The sequence below is a fragment of the Typopeltis vanoorti genome, chromosome 16 (genome assembly GCF_054136105.1).
Source record: "Typopeltis vanoorti isolate ZY-2024b chromosome 16, IOZ_Tvanoo_1.0, whole genome shotgun sequence".
Lineage (NCBI taxonomy): Eukaryota > Metazoa > Arthropoda > Arachnida > Uropygi > Thelyphonidae > Typopeltis > Typopeltis vanoorti.
The window spans coordinates 60,240,091-60,265,358 of record NC_143564.1 but is presented as its reverse complement, the minus strand read 5'-3'; the positions used below and the strand labels follow the sequence as shown (position 1 = coordinate 60,265,358).

The window sequence follows — 25,268 nt, the reverse complement described above, 5'->3', positions numbered from 1 at the left end:
TCTAACCAAATCTTTCAAGTCTGAGTGAGAAATTCTTTCTCCCAACCATGTAACCAAAAGGAGAGAGTCCCATAAGGCTCAGTGTTAAATGTCATACATTTTGCAATGAAGGTTAACTTAATAACAAAACAACTTCCTCTAAGAGTAAGTTATGCATTCTATGTGAATGACTTCACCATCTTCTGTCATTCATGTAATATGAGGGTAACAGAAAGACAGCTGCAGCAAGCCCATGATCATCTTTCAAAATGGGTGCTTATAAATCAGTTAAGATTTTTACAGCAGAAGACAGTTTGTGTGGACTTTTGCTGCAAACTTAGTGTTCTTCCTAACCAATAACTCCAACTAGGACAAACATTAATCCAGTTGCACTAGAAGTTGTGTTCTTGGGACTCATATTTGACATCCCCAGTTTTCTCCCTCACATACACCAGTTACATGACAAGTATTATAAAGCAATGAACATGCTACGCATTCTATTTCTTACTTTTTGGGGTGCTAACTGATGTTCCTTTCTTGGTTTGTACAGGGTCAGTGAGATCAAAACTTGATTATGGATTGCAAGTATATGTTTCTGCCACAGGAGTACTCTATGATGACTAGACCCCCATCACCATCAAGCCATCAGAATTGTAACTAGAGCATTTCAAACATCACCTATTCCAGTTGTTTCTGTTATATGCAACTAAAATAAAATCCTTGCGAGACCTGTTTTTTTGTCCATGATGGGAGAATCCCATCATCGACAAAAACCTTTGATTTGCAGATAAAAGCTTTCCTACAAGCTCTTGAGATTGTGGCAGATGCCCTGATGATACTAAACCTACTTTGGCAGTCATACATACATACCAGCATGTAGCTTTTCTTTTAGCATGCTGCCGAAATTTTCCACCTCTCCTGTTGTCTATTAGCAGCTCTTTGAAGCTCATAGAATTTGAATTCCGATTTTGTGTATGTCTGTCTAAATCTGCAAAAATCCTACTATGGTGTAATGACAACAGTTGAGCTGTGTGTGATAGAGCTTGCACTAAAATACCTCAGATTGCATTGCTACCAAAGGTGCATAATGTATTCAGACTCTCAAACTTCTCTTCAGGCAATAAAAAGTCTACAGCTACAAAAACATCCAGGGATTTCTTGAATCCAACATATCCTATTTCAATTATGGATACTACACTTAGATGTATGCTTCTATTGGATTCCAAGCCATGTTGGGATTAAGGGAAATGAAGCTGCAGATACTATTGCTAAATCAGCTCATTTCTCAAACATCCGCCATACATTGATTACTGGCAGATTATTAGGCACTGGCAGGCAGTCTGAAATTAACTTTATGGCAGTTTAGTTTGCACAGGGCTTGAACAGAAGTTGTACTTGCTCGGCTCCATATAGGCTATAGCCACCTTATGCCCTCCTTCCTGTTGAGGAGTAATAACATACCTGTGTGTGTCTTGTAATGCAGACTCACCATTAGTTGTATTTTAATCAACTAATGGTGAGTCTGCTTTTTAATCAACTAATGACTGCACTCATTTCATGAATGAGTGCAGTCATTATTTTAGCCATATTCACAATTTGTCTGAGCACTATACACTCATGGATTTTATCAAAGGTTCCAACAAATGTTTCTTTCATTTTTAAATTATTATGGACTTTGTTGAATAAAAAATGAAACAAATAAAAAACTTTTTTTTTTATTTGTTTTATGAACTTTTTACATTTTCTACACTTTTTACATTGGTTGTTTTACACCTGATTTTAATCCATTTATTTATATACTTGTTTTGTACATCATTCTCTTTACAACTATTTTTATATTCATAAAAAAACAGAATTTATTAGTTGTTACATAGATAAACAAATTACACCGAGTGGTTTCACTACCTAAATGAGAACTGGTGGCTTCTTCAGGGCTAGACTTCAGCTAGGCTTCTTCAGTCCTTGGTTTTTATTCAGTGGTCCTTGTGAATAGACAATTGCAACAGATTCTTCAGAAGTCTGGAATGAAATTTTTCTTCTAAATAAGGCATAGTTGAAAGGTTCCAATCAACTGCATAGTTGGTGTTAGAAGTATGACTGGTTAAACCAGACCTGTCTTTTCTTTTGGGTCAACATCTGAAACATGTTTCTTTTTTTCTCATCGTAAATCCATGGCTTGGCTGTCCTGTAGGCCAAACCACACCAGCATGGAATTCTGGTAGACAGAATAACTATCATTTTTCCAGAAATAACAATGTATATTAATTATAAAAACTTTAATTAATACTTTTCTTTATTTTGGCAATGTTACATTGCCATCATTGGGATCATAAAAACACTCATATGGGTATGCAGACATTAGCACTGGGCAAACAAGGCTGAAGAAAGGCAACCAAAGTCAGACCTAGAGTCCTAAACGGTGCCCCCGTAGCGGGCTGAATTGGCAATGTAACATTGGCGAAATATATTTATTCTTAATGATTGTACCAACTGTTCTGCGAAGTATGCCTAGCTTGCGGCATATGTCAGTTATATACATGCCTTCCTCACCAAGTTTGAGCTCTAACTTTTCTTGCAAATTGAGAAGCTTATGGCTTCTTTTAGCTTTATCACTACACTAGGGTGTCATTACAATCACAAATATGAGTATGAATACTATTATAAATATAGATATAAGAAACTCATTACATGCAACTTCTATATTGGATATTCTGGTTATTGCGAACCAAAGGGAGTTCGAAAATAAAATCCAACAACTGTTTTCCTGGAATAACCAATGAGAACAAAGAAATTAGAGAGTCTAGGGTTGTGTCCGGGGTGCTTAAGGGTCAAAGCTGTATAACTGAGAGGAGACCTCCACATAGCCTTTAAAGGAATGCGGAGAACCGACCAGGGCTTCTGACCTAATGTCCAATCCTCACCTTCTCGTGGTGCACCCTGTTGGGTATCTACTTTGATACTGAACGAACGGGGATGGGCTGGCAATTTGGGATTTAGCCGACCAAATTGTATTCTTATTGGTTAAACCAAAATAAAAAATGATGGTACAACATGACAAAATTTCATGCCGGCTGGGGCGTCGCCCGGTTAAACAAGGCCCCCGTTGTTTTCGCCAGGGAACCAGGGCGAACAGCGAAAAGTCAGCTACTGGAACAAATCTGAAAACAAACCCCAACTCAACATCACCAGAGTTAAAGATCGGTACTATCAACGTAAGAAGCCTAAATGGCAAAGAAATGGAGCTAGCTGAGGAATTAGATAAGTACCAGATCGACATAATAGGGGTGACTGAAACAAAAAAGACCAAAACTGGTGAGATCTTTCTGAGCAATAAATACAAAATGTTATATTCAGGCAATAACAATCAAGGAAAAGAAGGAGTAGCCATAGTATTCAACACAAAATACGAGGCTAATCTTCTTGAATGGCAGTCAGTCTCAAGTAGAGTAATGTGGGCAAATATGAGAATGGGGAACTGGACAATGAGACTTATTTGTGCCTATGGTCCCACAGAAGGTTCTACTAAGGTAGAAGTGGAGGAATTTTTTGAGGCTTTAGAAAAAGCAACTGACACAACGAAAAAGGAAAAGTTGGTCCTTGTTGGGGATCTAAATAGTAGAGTAGGAAATGATTGTGAGACATACAAAAATATTTTGGGAAAATTTGGAGAAAAGAGCAAAGCTAATAATAATGGCAAATATCTGTTGGATTTCTGCTCAGGACATGGACTGGTTATTACTAGCACCATGTTCCAACATAAAAATGTGCACAAATTCACATGGAGAGAAGAGGCTAGGAATAAGAAAAGTCTCATTGACTATGTTATTGTTGATAGTGATGTTTTCTCCCTGGTGCAGGACACCAGAGTGTACAGAGGATTTAAAATTGGAAGTGATCACTATTTAGTCTTGAGCAGGATAAAATTGAATTTCATATTGAAAAGAATAACATGTAAGAAAGTTTTAAAGCGAATAAAAGTTGAGCAGCTCTCAGATGTAAACTGTAGACTAAAATACAGAAATATTATTGAAAAGAAAATGAAAGAGTTTGAGAACAGGAATCAAACCTTGGAGATTCAGTGGCAAACTCTGAAGGAAACATTGATTGATTCTGCCAGAGAGGCATGTGGTGAGGTTGTGTGCAAAGATAAAAAAATCAGAACTCCCTGGTGGACACAGGAAGTTAAAGAGGCAGTGAAGGAAAAGAAGAAATCATATCAAAAGTTCCTGGCAAATAAGTCAGCTTTTACTCTTACAGAATACAGAGACAAATGTAAGAAAGCTAAACAGTGTGTAAAACTAGCTAAACAAAAGTCATGGGAGGACTTTGGCAAGAATATAGAAAATAAATATCAAGAAGGTGGCAAAATATTCTGGAGGTTGTTGAAGAAGCTTAGGAATGGAGGAAAGAGTGCTGTAAAAGGAATTAGAGATGATAAAGGTGAAATGAAAACAGGAGAAAAAGATATCCTTGAAGTATGGAGTAATTACTTTGAAAAACTGCTAAATGAAACAAGCAGTGATGACAGCACAGTGATAAAAAACACTGACCAGGCATGCTGTCAGGAATACATATCCATACTTGAAGTAGAAAAAGCCATCAAAGGCTTGAATTGTGGAAAGGCAGCAGGAGTAGATGATATTCGACCAGAAATGCTGAAGTATGGTGGTATAAGAGTCTTACAGTGGCTGCACTGCATGGTTCAGAAAGCCTGGACAGAGGGACGAATTCCCGATGATTGGAGCAGAGCTCTCATAGTACTCATATATAAAAAGGGAAATAAAACTGAATGTGAGAATTACAAAGGTATTTCCCTACTGAGTGTTCCTGGCAAGATCTATACAAGTGTACTTGAGAAACGGTTGAGAAGAATTGTGGAAGAAAAGCTTGGTGAAGAACAAGCTGGATTCAGGCCAAATAGAGGCTGTCAGGATCAGATCTTCACTTTACGACAAATAGTCGAGAAAGCATGGGAATATAACAAAGATCTGTATTTAAGTTTTGTCGATTTGGAAAAGGCATATGACAAGGTGCCAAGAGAGAAGCTATTCAATACGCTGCAGTTATATGGTGTCAATGGGGCATTATATCAAGCAATACTTAGTCTTTATTTGAGTTGTGAGTCAGCAGTTAGAATTGAAGGAAGTACAGGAAGATGGTTTAATGTTAAATCTGGTGTGAGACAAGGATGTACATTATCCCCTCTGTTATTCATTATCTATATGGATCACATTATGAAGGAATGTGGTATTAAACCTGATATCAAAATTGGAGATGTTAATGTCAGCTCTTTGCTTTATGCGGATGATGTTATACTTCTAAATAAATCCGCTACAAGTCTGCAAGATTCTCTGACTAAATTGAATAGCTGTTGTAATAGATATGGTATGAAGGTCAGCAATAAAAAGACAAAGACAATGAAAATAGGCAGAATCATTGAAAATGTCAACTGTGTTGTGAATGGAGAACCTGTGGAACAAGTAAAACATTTCAGCTACTTAGACACAATTTTTACTGAAGATGGTAAACTAAATATAGAAATAGACAACAGAATCAGCAAAGCTGGTATCGTGGGAAGTCAGTTGAATAAATTCATATGGAATAAGAAAGAAATTAGTTGGAACACTAAATTAGCTGTATACAAGACTGTGTTCAAACCAATTTTAACTTATGGATCTGAGAGCTGGGTCAGAAGTAAAACACTTGACTAAAGACTAGAGACCGCAGATATGAGAGTCCTGAGAAAGATTAGAGGCGTGAACAGATGGCAATCAATGGCAATATCATATTAAAAATGAGGATATTAGGAAAGAACTTGACATTGTCAGCATCCAGGAATGCGTTAGCAGAGCTAATCTCAGATGGTATGGTCACTTAAATAGAATGGGAAAGGAAAGATTAGCAAAACAAGTGTTCTCTGCCAGGTTGGCAGGAAAACGACCCAGAGGAAGACCAAGATATAGGTGGATTGATACGGTACAAAGTGCCTTAGACAATAGAAATATAAGATCTGATAATGTTGGAGTCTTGACAAGTAACAGACTGATTTGGAGGAAAATTGTAGATAGGAAGTTAGTAATGATGTAATTTTTTCATGTAGTACTGTCATATCCTGTACACCCCTTGAGGGTACATGGCAGGAATTTGATGATGATGATGATGAGGGTTGTGTCCTGAAAGCTGCTCTGTTCTTTAGTGTGTGTTGATTATGCCTAATTTTTGAGAAGGATGGTGAAGAGATGCATGAAGATAACATTTTGTATACAAAGGTTTATGATACACATCAAGAGTAATATTATTTTCAGGCTTTTTAGTGATAAGAACATCAAGGAAAGAGAGTTTTCCATCTTTCTCAAGTCCTAATGTAAATTTGATAGTAGGTTTGTAAGAGTTAACAGAATGTAGAAATTGTTTCAGGCTTGGAAGACCATGTTTCCAAATAATGATATAATCCACATATCTCTACCATACTGTTCGTTTTATGCTTGTTTCTCTTAGGACGGTCTTTTCAAAATTTTACATGAAAAGGTCAACTGCAGGAGGAGAGAAGGTGCTGCCCATGGCAAGCCCAAATTTTTTTTGTTTATAAAACATATTTTTGCACTGAAAAAAATTAGAACAAAGCCAATGTTCAAATAAGTCAGTAACATATGGTGGGAAAAGGTCCATAAGGAGATCTAATACATCATCAACAGGAACATCAAAGAGGGACACAACTTAGAGGGCGCCAAAAATAGGACTGTAGATCTTTTGTCTTTTGCAATTATATTGTTTCACTCACTCACTGTTGTATGTGTACAAGTGTGTTGTGCTCTGGTGATGCTGAGTTGAAAATCAGCAAAATATAAATGTTAATAAAACATCTCTTTTATAAAATTGTGTGGTGTTGTTAATACCGTGAAAACTAAGTCATGAATAGCCGTGAACACCTAAGCTTATCTGTTAGATAGAAGGACACAACGTCAAGACTTGCAAGGATGTCAGCCTATGATATGTCTAAACTAGATATTTTTGAACAAAATGGGAAGAATTTTTTATGTAAAATTCCGATGACCTTATATGTTTGTCCTAGTAGATTAGCTAGATGCTTAGATAAGGTATAAGCAGAAGAGTTCATGCCATCATAGGTCTCAGTGGATCATGAGGCTTGTGAATTTTTGGTGACCCATAAAGTCTGTGGAGGAGTCTGTGCAACCACTTCAGCTTTCATAACAGTTAGGGTTGGGACATTTTTAAGTAAATAATTAGTTTTGTCATGAGTTAACCAAGTAGAGTCATAATCCAGAACAGAGTAGTTTGGAAGAGTTAGAAAGCAGACTTGTAATTTTTTTTTTAATAATCTTTAGTTTCAAAGCCAAAATTTCTAAGAGATGCACTGCACACACACACACACAACTTCTATAAACACACTAAATGCAAGTCGATTGAGAGCAGAAGCATATGGAAGGTTGGTGAATTCCTTTTATCAGCTCTTAAGATTATGATGTTCCTGTTCTTTCTAAATGATAGTAAAGTTTTCCTTTTTAAGATGGAAATATTACATCTTGGGATAGACAGAGAAAGGAGCAATGTGACGGTTTTAAAAAATTTGGGAAAGCATTAAAAGAGAAAAATTGTTTTCTCAATTATTACAATTGTAATGATTTCTCAATCATTAAAGGTGAACTTGCTATCATTCACCCATTAGTAATCTGGCAAGTCACAATTTTTATATATATATATATATACTCAGTTAAATGTCTTTTTTTTTTCAAAAATAATCAGTTATAACTATTTCTGAATGATAAGTTATAACCATTAACTATCATACTAAGTTAGTATGATAAATTATTGATAAAAAGGGTGGTGAGTTATGTTACAGAGAGAGAGTTGTATACATATAATTGAAAACTATTGAAAAAGTCCCAGAGCATTGTTGCTGTTCTAAAAGAAATTTTTCATTTTTGAAAGGTTGTAAACAATCAAATATAATACCACTGAAAATTAAATGTATGTCATAAATAACTTTTATAGTCCTGTCTCGTTTCAGGATATGATCTCTCAAAAGAAGAAGGATTCCATAAGATGATGGATGATTTTGAATCAGTTATTGGTCTGACTTATCTCAAAGCAGTTCATATGAATGACTCAGCAGGTAATGAATTTAAATTTTGATTTTTCATGTTTATATAATATTCTTCCAAGCTAAATAATGTTTGGTTATACTAGGAATATCTATAAAGACTTCTGCCTATACTAAAAATATCTATAAAGACTTCTGTAATACATGATTTAGTGGAATAGTTCTGACATCATAATAAAGGATATTAACACAGTAATGAAATTAAACAATTGCTTTTAGTATGATGTCTTCCTCATTTCTAGTTCAGGTCTTCTGGATCAGATAAAAATGAATAAAAATACAAAAAAAAAAAAATTAAAATCAATCATATTAGGAAAAAAAAAATTCCTTAAATTTTGGAATAAGTTTTTTTATTTAATCTTAGTAAAAAGAAGCAATGTAAGTTTTAATTTTTTTTAGGTAAATACTGAATTCCTACCCACAAAGGTTTGTGAAACAATAAAACAGTAGGCAGTAGTGCTGTGTGCAGACTGAGGATTAGATAATCCAGAATTCCTTCTTGATCCCAAACATGGAACTGTTACTTTTACTTCAAGCCTCCAATAAATGGTGATGTGCTCACATCACATGATTAAATTCATTTTCCAAGTTCCTATTAAAAAAACATAATTCAAAATAGTTGTTTTATGCATTCTGAAAATATAGCTTTCCATACTTTCAAAATTCTTCCTACCAGATTTCAAAAATACGCACCAGAAATATGCATTTTTGGTAGGTATTTTTATGACACGGGAAATCTGTTTCATCAAAAGTAGGATTTATTAGCTTTTCTTTTTAAAAACAAATTACAAAAAGTAATGGAAAAGGTAGTACATAGAATAAGTTTTGCCTATTCGATAGTGAATAGATGAGGTAGCTTCCTGATCTCTAGTTCAGGTTTTCTGGACCAGATAAAAATGAATAAAAACACAAAAAAAATATTTAAAATCAATCAAATTAGGAAAAAATAAAAATCCTTTGCCCAGCCACAGTGTGAATGTACTATAGGTTTACAAATAAAGCTTTTGGGTGGGAGCCACATAAACATAAATAAATAAAACAGTATGAAAAGTGTTAAATTTAACACATCACTATAAATTTCCTGATATATAACTCACAGGATGTTCAAGCTGCTACTATATTATCATTAATCTCTTATCCACAATTTTCCTCCAGATTAGTCTATTACTTAGCAACACTTCAGTATTCATGTGACATTTCATGCTTCAAAGGCAGTTCTGACTGAGTCCATCCACCTAGATCTTGTTCTTCCTCTGGATATCTTTCCTGATACATCATTAAACAGCTGTTTTGCTAACCTTTCCTCACCCATTCTATTTAAGTGGGCATATAAATTTATCAGCTGGCTACCCTCTATACCAGTTTTGCTTATTTTGTTGTCCATTACCATATTTAACTTGCCATCTTCACTAAAAACTGTGCCTAAATAACTGAAATGTTTTATTCTGTAGGCTCTCTATTCAGAACACAGTTGATATGTTTAATGTTCCTGCCTATTTTCATAGTTTTGGTCTTTATTGATGATTTTCATGACAAATTTGTTACAGCTGTTATTCAATTTAGCGAATCTTGGAGACTAAACTAGATGTGTTTAGGAGTACAACATCATCTGCATAAAGCAATGAGCTAAGTTTGATATCTCTAATTCTAATATCAGGACTAATGCCACTTTATTTCATAATGTGATCCATATACATGAATATGGATGAGTGGAGATAATGTACACCCTTGTCTTACCCCTGATTTTAAATCAAAACATGTTTTTGTATTTCCTTCAATTCTGACTGCTGGCTGAAAACTTAAATATAGACTATTATTACTCTTCATAATGTTCCATTTACACCATATTTTCACCATCCATGTTAGTTAAGTTTGTTTGCAATCAAGAAAAGGGTAAGAGCTAGGTTTTTCTCTCCAGAGCAGCAAGAGAGTGGAATAGTTTGCCTTTAGGAATAGTGAGTGCATCTAGTGTGAATGAATTTATGGGAAGATATGACAGCTGGTTTGGGTGATTTATAGCTTCTCAATGAGTTCTTGCCTCCCTAGAGGTCTCAGTAAAAATAATAATATAATTGTAGCATTTTGAAAAGCTTTTCTCTGGGCATGTTGTCATATGCCTTTTTCAGATCTACAAAACTCGAGTATAATTCTTGAATAATCCTTGTCACATTCCCATGATTTCTCAACTATTTATTATAAAGTGAAAATCTGATCTTGATATCTGTTTGGTCTGAATCCAGCTTATTCTTCTCCAAGTTCTCTTTCACAATCAATCTCAACCTCTTTTGCAGTATTGCATAAATCTTACCTGGAACACTTAGTAGAAAAATTTCTCTGTAATTCTTACATTCAGCTTTATTCTCTTTTTTATAGATGGCAACTATTAGAGCTCTATTTCAATCTTCAATCTTTTATAGTGGCATAAAAGTTTTACAGTGCAGCCACTGTAAAACTTTTATGCCACCATACGTAAGCATTTCTGGTTGAATATCATCTACTCCAGCTGCCTTTCCCCATTTCAGATTTTTGATGGCTTTTTCTACCTCAAGTATTGATATGTACTCCTCTTTGTATTTTCCTTGAAAATGTTCTAGTATGGTTCTGTTACTGCTTGTTTCATTTAACAGTCTTTCAAAGTAATTACTCCAGACTTCCTTTTACAGTACTTTTTCCTCCATTTCAATAGCCTCCAGAACATTTTGCTGCCTTTCTGATGTTTATTTTCTATATGCTTGCCAAAATCTTCCCATGACTTTTGTTTAGCTACTTTTACACATAGCTTAGCTCTCTGTATTCTTTTAGGGCATCTGCTGACTTATTTTCTAGGAACTTTTGGTAGGCTTTCTTCTTTTCCAGAACTGTTTAACTTCTTGTGTCCATCATGAGATTGTTATTTTTCCCATCCTTACAATCAACTTCACTGCATACCTTCCTTTTGAATCAGCATGTTCTTTAGAGTATGTTACTGAGACCCCAAGGTTTGGTTCTTGTTTTCAAACTGCTTCCAATTTTCTTCAATAATGTTTGTATATTCAAGTCTATTACCTATAGAAGCTGTCAACTTTAATTCTTCTTAAAACTTTCTGACATGTGGTTCTTTTCAATGTAATATTCATTTTTATCCTGCTAGCACTAAGTAATCATCATTTCCAATTTGAAATCCCCTGTACACGAACCAACATGAAGATATCTCTATAAATAATGATGTAGTCAGTGAGGCTTTTCTAATTTCTTGTGTCTTCTCTCTATGTGAACTTGTGCACATCTTTATGTTGGAGCATGGTGTTAGTAATGACTAGACAATGTCCTGAGCAGAAATCCAGCAAATACTTAATCATTATTATTAGCTTTGCCTTTTCTCCAAATTTTTCCAAAACGTTCCTGTATGCCTGGTGGGATTCATTTCCCTCTCTGCCGTTTAGATCTCCAACAAGAACAACTTTATTCATATTCTTTGTCTGTTGCCTGTTCTAATGACTTGAAAAATTCTTCCACATCTTCCTTAAGAAGAATCTTCTGTGTGGACCATAGGCACAAATAAGTTTCATTGTCCATGCTTCCATTTTGAAGTTTTTCCCACATAATTCTACTTGAAACTGCCTTCCATTCAAGACGTTTATCTTCATGTTTGGTGTTGAATGCTATCACTACTGCTTCCTTTTGTTGATCATTATTTCCTGAATATAACATCCTTTACTTATTATTTAGTAAGATCTCACCTGTGTTTGTCTTCTTTGTTTCAGTAATGCCAATTATGTTCGCATCGTACTGCAAGTTTAATTTCCTTTCCATTAATACTCATTATATTGATGGTTCCTATATTCAGTTCTTCTGATATTAAGTTTCCTGTTCTTCTTCTTCTTCTTCTAGATGTTGAGTTGGAGTTTGTTTCAATTGCTGACTTTTCATTGTTTGCCCTCCCTGATGAAAATAGTGGAGACCAATTTTAATTGGGCAACACCCCAGTCGCCATGAAATCTGATCATGTTGTACCATCTTATGCATTTGCGGTTTAAGCCAATAGAGACTACAATTTTTAGTCAACTAACAAATTGCCAGCCCATTCTTGTTTGTTTAGTACCCAGTAGATACCTATTAATGGGGTCCACGATGTGAAGGTGAGGATTGGATATTAGGTCCGAAGCCTCAGTTGGTTCACTTCATTCCCGAAAGGTGATGTGAAGGTCTCCTTCTAATTATTTGGCTTTGATCCTTAAGCAACCCGTTAAATTTTGAGGTTAGAACAGTGGAACATACATTAGTGGCCAAAATTGTGGAAACCTTTTGGAAAAAGTGTATTTCTGAGGTTTGATGGCTCATAAAACCACTTTTTTTTTGGAGTAATACCATAAAATTATATATCAATGGAAAGATAATTTAATCAAGAATGTAATGCAATAACTTTTATGGAGGATTTTTTATTAGAACAGCAGTTATAAAGAAGAAAAGTGAAACACATAGAAAAAATGAGATATACAAAAATTCTCACAATGTGAGTTAATACTTAGTTGTGTAAACTTTAGTATTAATTACGGCCTTGCAACGCCTTCCCATGGAGTGAACCAAGTTTTTTTAGTTCTGCAGCTGTTATAATGTGAAATCAAGATTGAATTATTGCTTCTATTAATTGGGTTTTATTGGTGGGTTGCTTCTGACTAACAAGTTTCTTTAGTCGGCTCCATAGATTTTCGATTGGGTTAAGGTCTGGGCTATTCCCAGGCCATTCCAGCAGTGGAATATGATTATCCTTAAACCAATTTGCTGTTTTAAGGATACTTGTGACATAAGACTGAATGATAAATGCACGTAAACACAAGAAAGATATTTAATTAACCAGATATTTCGGTCTGGAAATAGCAGACCATCCTCAGTAGTATTACAAGTACAGTTATAAAAAATACAAGCTAGAATATTAACAATAGATCATTTAAAATAGAACAAGCTGCGTGATGTTATATCACTAAGTATGAAACGGAATATTTTGAAGTAGAGACATGATTAAAAAAAAAAAAATTAATGAGTAATCTTGATTAAACTTTCCCAAAATATTCCGTTTCATACTTAGTGATATAACATCACGCAGCTTGTTCTATTTTAAGCGATCTATTGTTAATATTCTAACTTGTATTTTTTATAACTGTTCTTGTAATACCACTGAGGATGGTCTGCTATTTCCAGACCAAAATATCTGGTTAATTAAATATCTTTCTTGTGTTTACGTGCATTTATCATTCATCCTGAAACCACTTTTTGCACACAGCAGCAACATGACATGGAGCTGAATCCTGTTGAAATATAAATGCTTCTTTATCTTGGAAAAGATCACGTATGGAAGGCTTCAGTTTGGACTCAAGTATTTCATTTATGTATTTTTGGGCATTTATATTCCCATTAATCACGCAAATTCTGCCCACACCTTTTGATGTCATACAACCCCAGATCATAACACTAAGTGGGTGTTTCACAGTAGGTGTAATGCAATCAGGATGCAAATCTTCTCCGATTCTTCTCCTTGCGTATTTTATGCCATCACTACCAAACGGAGATTTTGGTCTCATCACTCCAAATGAAACACTCCCATTGTTCTACTGTCCAGTTAAAATGAGTTTTAGCCCAGTTTAATCTTTTCAATGTTTGTTTGAGAAATAAAAATGGCTTTTTTTGTGGAATGTGGTCTAAATGTGACCACATTCCTGCAGTCTGCGCCGAACAGTCCTTGCACTCAACTTCACATTGTATTGTGCCATTTCATCTTGTATACATCCAGATGATTTTCTTCTGTCACATAGGTACAGTCTCAATTCTTCTATCATCACTTGCTGTTGTGCATCTTTTCCTGCCTTTACCAGTCTGGTTTTGTAGTGACTGAGTCTCCTTATACCTCTTCAAAAGTTTAGAAATGCCACCTTTAGTTAAGATTCCACCAATTTTTCTTCTAATTTCTTCATAAATGTAGCCTGGTTTACTTAATAGTACTATTAAGTAAACAAGTACTATTAACAATAGCAAAATAGTACTATTGTTAATAGTACTATTTTACATCACTTTCTGGGTGACCAGTCAACTCTTTGCAACATTTCTTTAAGTTTATTACGTTTTAGAAACTTACTAAATGAAACAACAAAAAAAACCCAACCAACTTGATAGCAATCACATAACACACTGACTAATGTTCTCCTCTCAGCTCCAATACATGACATCGATAGCTGAATCCTACTGTGACCTTATTGGCTCATTGCCAAAAGAAGATGACACCTGATTGGCTCTCTAAATACTCATTCTCATTTGCTACATTCAAATGAAGGAAAGCTACTTCATATCAACCTAAGCAAGTTGTGCTTCTTTTTTCTGGTTATTTGGCTATAACTTTTCATAGAATCAGATAATTGAACAAACTTTGTTGCATTACATTCTTGATTAAATTATCTTTCCATTCATATATAATTTTATGGTATTACACCAAAAAAAAAAGTGGTGTTATGAGCCATCAAACCTCAAAAATACTTTTTTGAGGTTTGATGAACACTTTTTCCAAAAGGTTTCCACAATTTGGCCACTAGTGTATATGTAACTTGTGTGTTCTTCCAACTGGCTGGTTAAACTGTTTTGAGGAGTGAACAACTTCACTTGAAAAGCCATGATAACGATTCATCAAGCTGTCCCAAAAAAATGGCATTCTCGTTGTCTGCACCATTTGTAATAATTTAGACTTCGCAATTTTTGTTATACTACATTCTGTATTCTATTTTTACGTTCTTCCACTCCCCTGCTTTGCCTTTGTTTTCCCTTTACTTAATTATTGTGAATGGTTGGCTGCCTTAAATATCGACTGCTGCCATCTATTTATCTATTTCTACTATATATCTTATTTCTCACACTCTATAGTCTAACAAATTTATTTGTTTAACAACTGCGCCAGTTACACTATATATTTAGTGTGAGATTATAAGATATTAAACCAAGGACAAAGCAGGTATTATTTATATTCACTGCTTTTATATATATATATATATCCTTACTTTAAACTAGTTGTGGCTTAAATATAAATAACATTTTAAACCTCTATCTTATGCAGGTTCAAATTTTTTAGGATAGTGCATAGACAATCAGTCCAATGTGTTGCTCACAAACCATTTAATCAAGTTAAAAAAGGAAATATTTACAGAATAATTTACATATACAAGTCCAATTCTCTTGCTATTTTCAGTTCTTCCTAATCTAACCTAATTCACAATCTAGCACAACATTAACTGCATATAAAGCATACCTTGTTTAAGCCTAATTCAACATTAATATACATTTAACTCACAAACATACACTTGGCATACATTCTTGTTCAGCACACAGTCTTTCACATTAGCCTTTTGTTCAGCACACAGTCTTTCACATTAGCCTTTTGTTCACACCTAAGTCTTCTTGTCTTTCTTTCTGCTTGCTGATTCGTTCCTGTTTTCCCGCTGAATTTCTTCCTTATTGGATTTGTCGACTATGCCTTGCCCTATAGGATCCTTAATATGGCAGTGATGTACAGCTCCTTCCTTTTGAGACAATCGATACAATAATTCTCACTTGATGGCAAAATCGGGCAGAAGACTTCAGAACCTACAATGTTTCTCTCTCAATTCCCGACAACAACCTAGCGTTATGGTGGATTCAGGTAAGAGAAGGGTTAGAAAATTCTAAGACAAATGATGCTTCTCTTTCAATTCCAGACAATGAATCTTGCGTGATGGGGGACTCAGGTAAGAGAAGACTTAGAAAATCCTAAAACAAAATTCCTTCCCAATGACTTGCCTTATATAGGCCCAGACTTTCCTTGTGCACATGCACGCGTCTCTCAAAAATGATCACGTATTGACCTTCAGACATGCAGACATCATTCTTTGCATGTCTTTGGAATTCTTTATCCATGGCGACCATAGTCACATATTTACCTTTGGACATAATTCTTTGTGCGTCTTTGGAAATTTTCATCTATGGCAATTCTCAGAATTCTTTACTAATCTAAGCATTAGACTTACTGATTTAAGATGACTTAATAGTCTTACATGATAACGTTATGCACCACATTATTTTAACAGTCTCACTTATATTATTGAAATTTCAAGAATACTACTGACAAAATTATTAATATATTTCTAGGTATATTCCTCTTTAAAAAACATGTAAAAACAAACATGTTAAGTTACAAAGTCGCATATCATGAGAGATTTTACAATATCAATCTCAAATATAATAGACTCAGGCCTTTGTTTTTTTTAAGTGAGTGTAAGAGGATCACTTCTGTTGATTATTTAACGTGAGATTTTCTTTTATTTTTGCATTCCATGTTGTGGTTTTTGGGAAATATGTGAAGCAAGAGCAGATTTATTTTTTTTTATGGGCAATGTCACTTAAATCTCAAACCTTCTACCTGTTTGACAAATGTGAGGAAGGCTGTGTGTGGACAAAGAATTTTATAAACTTGGTTGTTTTTGAAGCGAAGGGAGATTTGTTTTTTATAAATACAGTCATCCCTCGACTTACGTCCATTATCCTATAATGGAATAAATAACATTTTCAACTATACTTTCAAACAAGCCGCAAGCGAGCATAAAATAAAAAGGTTTTTATTTAGCAACAATGCAGTGGCAACAGTCCATTCAGCGGCATCCTCCCGCAGCAGCTGGCACGTGGCTTCATCAGTTGCTTTGTTAATTTTATGTTTAAAAAATAGGTTATTTATGTATTTATTGTTAAATATTTCACAATATTTTGTACAACATGGCCCCTACATGCCCAATTAAAAAACCTAGTGAAGAATCACAGATAAAGAGGTGAGCAGTTGATCTTGAAATGAGGTTGCAAGTTCAGTGATAGTGACGAAGCAACAACAAGGTCCTATCGTTGATCGGAAAAGCTACTTCCATCATGCATAGAGGACCTGAATCAAAAGCGCATACCTCTTAGCACTATGACCATAACCACTAAGTCTCTTCAACATGTCAAAGGAGAAAACAGGACCTGATTACAACTGCGAATTCAATGTTTCTTCTGGTTGATTCATGAGATTGAAGCAGCATTTTGCACTGTATAATGTGAAAATGTATGGTGAATCTGCAAGTTCTGATGAGAAGGCTGCCAAGCAGTTTGCGTTGAAATTGGTAAAATTATTACAGAGGAAAATTATTTGCCATAGCAAATATTTAACATGGATGAGACCTCCTTGTTTTGGAAAAAAAAATGCCTGAACAGACAAGTCATCCACAAAAGGCTAAAATCTATGCCTGGTTTCAAAGCTCTTAAAGACTGTGTTATGATTCTGTTAGGGGGTAATGTGGCTGGATATAAACCGAAACCTTTTGTGATATGGCACAGTGAGAATCCACGAGCCTTCAAAAACATTAGGAAGCATACTCTTCATTAGCGAAGGTATAAAAAGCTGTGGATGACTCAAAAATTGTTTGTGGATGCCTTAATCAACTGTAATGCAAGTGAAATGGAAAGCTATTGTGTGAAAGAAAATGTAGAATTTAAAATTGTATAATTTCTAGATAATGCTCCAGGTCATCCATCTTATATCCGTGATCTTCACCAAGTTCAAGGTCATGTTTCTCCCTCCAAACAGAACTTCATTGATCCAACCAGTGGATCAGGAAGTTCTTGTAGTGTTTAAGGCTTATTATCTATGGAGAACTTTTTCACAAGCCATTTCTGCTACTGAAGGAAATGACCAAATTCTCATGCAATTCTGGAAAGCATTCAATATTTATCATGCCATTAAAAATATTGCTGTGGCTTGGGACTTCTCAATGTATGAGTGGCATATGGAAAAAGACATTAAAAAGGTTTGTGTACGATTTTGGAAGTTTTGAAAAAAATGAAGACCTTTGTAAATTGAGTGAAGAAATAGTGGGCCTAGAAAACAATTTGAATCTTGAAGTGAATGATGACGACATCGTTCAACTCATAGAAAGTGTCCCCGAAGAGTCGACCAACAATGAATTGGTCAAACTAGAGAAATAACAGGTTGAAGAAGAGGAAGAATGAGAAAAGGAAGAGAAAAAAGAGAAACAAGGAGAGGTAGTTAAACAATTCACAGTGACGGAGGGTTTGGAGAAATGTTCTCTGCAGTTAGCAATGTTCTCAAAATGGCTGAAGACATGGATCCAAACCTTGAATGCTACTTATTAGTAGAAAGGAAAGTACATGATGCATTTGCTTGCTATAAACAAATTTATGATGAAAAGAAGAGGAATAAGCAAAGCATATTGGACATTTTCATCCAAAAAACAAAGATTACACCAGAAGAGCTGCAGCCTGGTTCTTCTTCACATAGGGAAGGTAATGAAGATGTGATTGTGGAGGAAGATTTGGATGATTATTCTGCTGTTTTATAGTGGCACACTGTAATGCACAGTACAGTTTTATAATAAGGTTTAAAAATTAAAATGACAGTATACTTATTATGATTAAGTCCATAACCCCTATAACTCTATTGATTTAACTGCCGGATGGAACGGAACTCTGCTGTAAGTCACAGGATGACTGTATTATGAGGGTATAGATAATTTGAATTGGGTGGTAAGCCACACTGATATTGTATGTTTGTACTGATGTAGCATTGCGATTCAAGTCTGCAATTAAGTACAGATACAGAGTCTTTATGTTGACTATCCAAGTTAGGATGCAGAAGTTTATTTTTAAACAGTAACTTGTGGACTTGATTTTTTGAATAATCATTGAGAATAAGAACTGCCACTCTTACTTTCTTTTGTCCTCATCTTTTATGATGTTTGTTCAGTCCATATATTCATTGGACATCATCACATGCCATATAGTCACTTTGCTCCTTGGTGATGTGCCACATCAGTTCTCACCAGGTGGTCCTGTTGTATGCTTTTATGGAGGCTTCAGCTCTGAAGATCAGTCATTCCAGACACGTCATCCATCCATCTCATTGACAGTCTGCTCCTTCCTCTTTTTCCAGGAACTGTTTTGAGAAGTCCTCCTTTCATCCTTTCAGAGTGTCCAAAGTATTTCAGCTTTGTTTTGTCAATATCTTTAAGGAGCCTTAAACTTCTCTTGATACTTTCTAGCACCCATCCATTTTGACTGCCTTTCAGTATGTAACATCCTCAACAACCTTCTGTAATTGCATCTCAAAAGCAGCTGTCCTTTTCCTATCAGACTTTAGGTTTCAAGTCTCGCATCCATAAGTCGCTGTTGGAAAAACAGCTGCATCCAGAATCCTCAACTTTGTTCCTGTGGAGACAGATCCATCCATCCATCCATTCAGATTTTAAACAAGTCTCTGACTGTTCTTTTAGCCATTCCTAATCTTCTTCTTCTGAACAGCACTTCTTCACATTAATAACTGATCCAGGTACTCAAACTTGCTGACAGAGCGGCATGGGAATGCTAGAAGAGGAGAAAATGGAAACAGTAGGAGAGATGGAATGAGAGAGAGGCATGGGAGTGCTAGAAGAGGAGAAACTGGAAACAGTAGGAGAGAGGGAATGAGAGAGAGGTATGGGAATGAAAGAAGAGGAGAAAATGGAAACAATAGGGGAGAGGGAATGGTAAGAGGTATAATGCATTAAGGTATACTTGTTTTTCAGTAGCTTCCTGTTTATATATTTCCCTTGAAAGCCATAATCTTTGTCTTGCTAGGATTGAGTTGAAGTCCTCTGTTCTTACTCGATCTCATTAACCTTGTTAAGGATTTGTCTTAGTTCTTCCTTGTCATTACAAAGGAGTACAGTATCATCAGCATATCAGTAATCTAAAATTACTGATATGCTGATGAATCCACCACCTATCCTAATTCCTGTGTTAAGCTCATAATTTTAGCATGTTTCTCACAACTCTCTTGCATAAATGTCCCAAGAAATTTTATGGAGAACCTTAATTTTCTTCCAAAAATAGCTCAGTGTCTGGTGGTGATAGCATGCTCTGGCTCATGGGATTTAACGTACCATACGTGTTCATCATGACTGCAGATCTACTTGTTTGGCCAAAATATAATAATCCACAATGGCAAGGAATTTTATACACACCATGGTGGGCTTAAGGCATAAGTTTATCTTTAGCTGAGCCTAAATATCTTGTTGATGAGATGGAAGGACACTTGTGGGCCAACAGATCTAAGTAGTTTGGTTATACCTTCTGAGGTGCCTTTAACATAGGAAATAATGGACCACCTCTGTATCACTATTGCAATGAGAGGCAGAGGGCAAGGAAACTATAATTATCTTGTTGACATAGGATTCTTTAAAGCTATTAGTAAGGAAGGTGGACTTGATGTGATTTATTTCTTGGGAGACAGCATTGCAGTGGACCATAGAGAGAGAGAGTGCTTGATGTACTAAAGTCTTTATGATGGTGTGAAAGAAGATGAATGAATATGTATGCAAGTTCAATATGTGTTTTCTTTCTGAATACTGAGAAATGAATGCTACCATCTGGTTGATGGAGAAATAGGAGATCCAAAAAGGCAATCCTGTTCTCTTCTAATATGAAGAGTACAGATCTACAAGAGTTTGTCAATAAGATCAACAGTTTTTACCATCATATTACTGGCCTAGTTAGAATATCTGTTCTCCAGCCAAAAGGCTGTGGGTTCAAATCCTGGCATGGGCATGTATGTTTGTGATTGTCTGTTAAAATACTAGTGGTGGTGATCAGCGGTAGATGGTGTTGGTATAGATGATGAAAATAATTGCGGTGTAGTTGGTGGAGAAGGAGAGTTGTGGAGTAGGTGCCCTCCCTCAACGAGTCTTTAGACTCCTTGGAGGTGTCATGTAATAATATCCAGTTAACTTTTTAGTTGGAAGAGAACAATTAGATTGCCTTTTTAGATCTCCTATTTCCTCTTTAAAGTATTTCATATCCACCTTCAAATCTTAGTGACGAGACAAGGCCACATAATTCCATGATCAGGGCCTCATACAATGAAACGCTACACCCATCTCTTGCTAGTCAGTGTCCTTCTTGGTGCTGCAGTAGTAATCTTGGATATCTTCAGTGCAGTGTGTCCTTAAACTTCAAATTCCTGCTGGCTTTGTTGGAAGTTTTTCCACTTGGTTATACTATAAATTAAAGATACCAAGAAATTACATACTTGGTTTAATCCTTTATCCAAGTGTCAGCAAAACAAATGGTTTTGCTTACACATCCAAATGGGAAAACTTTCAACAACTATCTCTAATCCAGAGTATTTTAATAATAAGGTGCGACACCTTTTGGCTATATTCATATATGAAAATATGACTTCTGCATTACTTCAACCTTAATATCACCTCTGGGTCTGGCTCCCGCTGATGAGACCTCAATAAAGGTCAAAACTGGTCTGGGTAGTGACCCTTCCCATAATGCATAACATTATGCATACTGCAACATTATGCTTATGGGATACTAAGGCAAGTGATGTGAAGTCGTTAGCTTCTATAAAGAGTTGTCCCAGTCCTGAAAATACTTCAGGTGCAAACTTTGTTTGCTTACACTTGGATAAAGGATTAAACCAAGTATATGATTTCTTGGTATCTTTAATTTATCCTGTTGGCTTTGCTTTTTCCTTCTATGGATCCCCAAGTTTAAAACCTTAACTTTATTTTTATGCTAAAGTAATATTCCCACTCATTCAGCCACCTTTCCAGCTTATTCAAATACTTTTGAAGAGCCACAACACAGGTACTATTAATAACTAGTGATCCTCTTCACATATCCACAAATGTTTCTTCTTTTTGAAACTGCTTCATTCTATACAATACTTTTACATCAGGCCAACTGCAAATCCACTCTAACAGCTGAACCCATTTGTTGCAACTTGTCTTGCAGCAAATTTTAAATGCATTTACAAAATTCAGAAAAATTGGAGAATATATACATTCTTCACATCTACTCCTCTTGTAACTTTATTATAAAATGGTTTTTAGATTAGGAGCACCTGTTACTTATGTTTGCTTGAATGAATGAGTGGCAATTTGTCAGTACAGAATACAGTTTTTGGTCTCAAATTGCCACCCATCCTTATTCATTTTGTATTCATGTTGTTATCCAATAATGGGGTGTACCACTAGATGATGAGAATTTGAACATTGGGTGAATGTCCAGGTTGGTTCTCCACATTCCTTATGGGTTATGTTGGAGGTCTACTTCCACTTATCTAGTTCTCTTCTGACTAATTTCTTTACAAAACACATCCAACTGATTTGAAGAGTGTGCATCTTGCTTCATCACTCCATGCCACAGCTTTCCATTACAGTACACCAGTAAGCTTGTCATGACTGCAGTACACAATCATGACAAGTTCTCAACATGAAAATCAAGCCTATGTTTTGTTTTGGGTGATGTTTGGCTTGTACACAGCAGTAATTCCATGGGAATGTGGGCCAAAAGTCCAGTACATGCTTTTGTTGTGGTGCAAAGTTGTACAATTATTAACACAGAACTTGTATTTCCAGATTCCCTGATTATTTAACATTTAGTCCACCCATGTGCTTAAAAAAAAAATTGCCATTTTATATGAGTAGGAGTCACATTAAAATATCACTCTGTAATTCAGAAAGTATGCCAACAAATTTTCAGAATCAGTATTGTTTTCTTGTACAGTAATGTAATTTTTTTTTTTTTCACTAATATAGGAAAGGTTGGTTGTCATCTTGACAGACATGAAAATATTGGTCGAGGTCATATTGGATTACGGGGGTTCCAGTTAATAATGTCTGATCCACGTTTTGATGATATTCCCCTTATTCTTGAAACCCCTGCAAATCTTGATGATGCAAAGGAAATTAATATCTTATATAAGATGTGTAAAAGTAATAATGTACCTTAATTTGCACACCATTATTAATGGATTGCTGCTGTATAAAAAACATACTCAAACTGTATATCTTGTATTGTTTTTATATTTTGTTTTAATAAAAACTTCAATTTTGCTTACTGATGAATTTTATGTTTACAGAGTTACAAAATTCCCATAATTCTTGGCTCAATATGAAACCATTTCAGCTATAGTTGGGAGAAGAGTGATTAATGTAACTGTCACCTCACTTCACTTTACTGTAATGTGTTAGCAATTGAAATCATATAAACCTAATTAAATCATCAAATTTCTGACATACTCTCAGGAGATGTACAAGATACTCTAATAGTGCTGCATAAAAAAAAATTTGTCATTACTAACTTCCTATTAGCAACTTTTCTCCACATTAATACGTTATCTGTCAAGACTCCAATATTATCAGATCTTATATTTCTGTCTTCTAATGCAGTTATTACTCTATCAATCCACATATTTTATTATTATTTGACCTCCATGGAGTCAGAGACTCATCATGGGAGGTACACACTATTGCACACAATGCTCATCCAACTGTTCTTAAAACTGTCTACATCCACAACATACTCAGGCAATGCATTCCACTCACTGTTTGGTCTTTTTCCTGCCATCCTAGTAAATGATTGAATTATAAAGTCAAGTAACTTGGAAACATATATGAGAAGCAGTTGCGTTATTACTCTTGTCCCCACTATATCTGAAATGGTTTTTTGTTTGCAATCACAACACCTGAGATTAGCTCTGCTAACACATTCCTGAATACCAGTGTCAAGTTCATCTCTTATATCCTCATTTTTAATATGATTCTGCCATTGATTCTATCTGTAGTCTCCAGTCTTTGATCAAGTTTTATTTCTAAGCCATCTTTTAGATCCATATGGATCTAAAAGATGGCTTAGAAATAATTGGTTGGCTGAATGGTTAGCGTATCCACTCTGCAGCCAAAAGGCTGTGGGTTCAAATCGCGTCGTGGGTATGGATGTTTGTGATTGTCTTTGAAAAATACTAGTGGTGGTGGACAGTAGATGGCATTGGTGTAGATGATGCAGTTCACTGTAGTTAGTGGACTGAATGGTGGAGATACTAGTGGTGGTGGATAGTAGATGGCGTTGGTGTAGATGATGCAGTTCGCTGTAGTTGGTGGACTGAATGGTGGAGACAGAGAGTTGTAGAGTAGGTACCCTCCCTCAATGAGTCTTTGGACTCCTTGGAGGTGTCAAGTAATAACAATAATAATATTATGTTAAAATAGGTTTGAGGGTGGTCTGAAAAGTTCTTGGCCTAACAATGAAAAAATGAATTTATAATTTCAAAATTATTTTTCAACATTATCTCCTTTAAGATTAATACATTTATTCCAGCAATGCTCCAGCACCATTATCCCATCCCTGTAATGGTTCTCGGTAATATCTGCAAAATACCCCTCTACAACTGCAATCACCTCTTGATTCGAAGAAAAATGCTGACCAGCAAAGAAGAGCTTTATTTTTGGGAAGAGAGAGAAGTCAGAGGGAGCCAAATCTAGGGAATAGAGTCGATGTTCCAACATTCATAGTGCAGATCCCTTAATTTTCCCATTGCCAAAACACCTTTGTGGGCATGTGCATTGTCCTAATGAAAGATGATTTTTTCTTCTGCAAACCAGTTCTTTTCTCATGAATGTTTGTCTAGTCTGGTTAAAAGATCAGAATAATATTCCCCAGTTATTGTTTTACCCTTTTCAAGATAATTAATAAAAAAAATGCCTTTAGCATCCCAAAACACTGATGCCTTTCCTGGTGATGGAACCGACTTTGTCTTCTTTGGTGCTAATCAACCAGCTTCTGGCGAATCCAAGTCTCATCCATAGTAATAAATTGACACACAAAATCAGTTTTATTCTTGTTAAAACACTCCAAGCACTGTTCAGAGATTTTCATGCAAGTGCAGCACCCATCTTGCACAAAGCTTTTTTTTTTTTTTTTGCAATTATTCATGCAAAATATATCCTGCACGTTTTTTTGAAATGCCTATATTCTCAGCAATTTCATGTACTTTGGTTTCTGGTGCTGTTATCAATGAAATCAATGATTTCTGGTGGGGTTATACTTTTTGGATGTTCTTCACGTGGATCATCTTCAAGGCTGGTACAGCCACATTTAAACTCAGCAGCCCATTTCTTAATTGTCGAAAATGAAGGAGAAAAGTAATCAAACTTTTATGAACTTCGAATGAATTTCTTTTGTCATTAAACCTTCTTTTACAAAGAATTTTATAATTTTGCTTCAGACATCTGTATAAAACAAACTATTTGATAGAATGACTTGCAATTTCACATGGATGCTTATGACAGATGTACCAACT

General features: G+C 35.3%; 1 protein-coding gene across 1 annotated transcript in view; it reads left to right on the top strand.

The window, feature by feature from the left end:
* Nucleotides 1–23,030, top strand: part of LOC150098056 (uncharacterized) — a 114,659-nt gene extending 91,629 nt beyond the window's left edge. Inside the window, exons 6-7 of the mRNA XM_090406350.1 lie at nucleotides 8,009–8,113; nucleotides 22,726–23,030. Of these exons, the coding sequence (XP_090262476.1) occupies nucleotides 8,009–8,113; nucleotides 22,726–22,919 (299 nt within the window). The 3' untranslated portion in view covers nucleotides 22,920–23,030. The remainder of the gene's footprint in view (nucleotides 1–8,008; nucleotides 8,114–22,725) is intronic.
* Nucleotides 23,031–25,268: the final 2,238 nt, after the last annotated feature.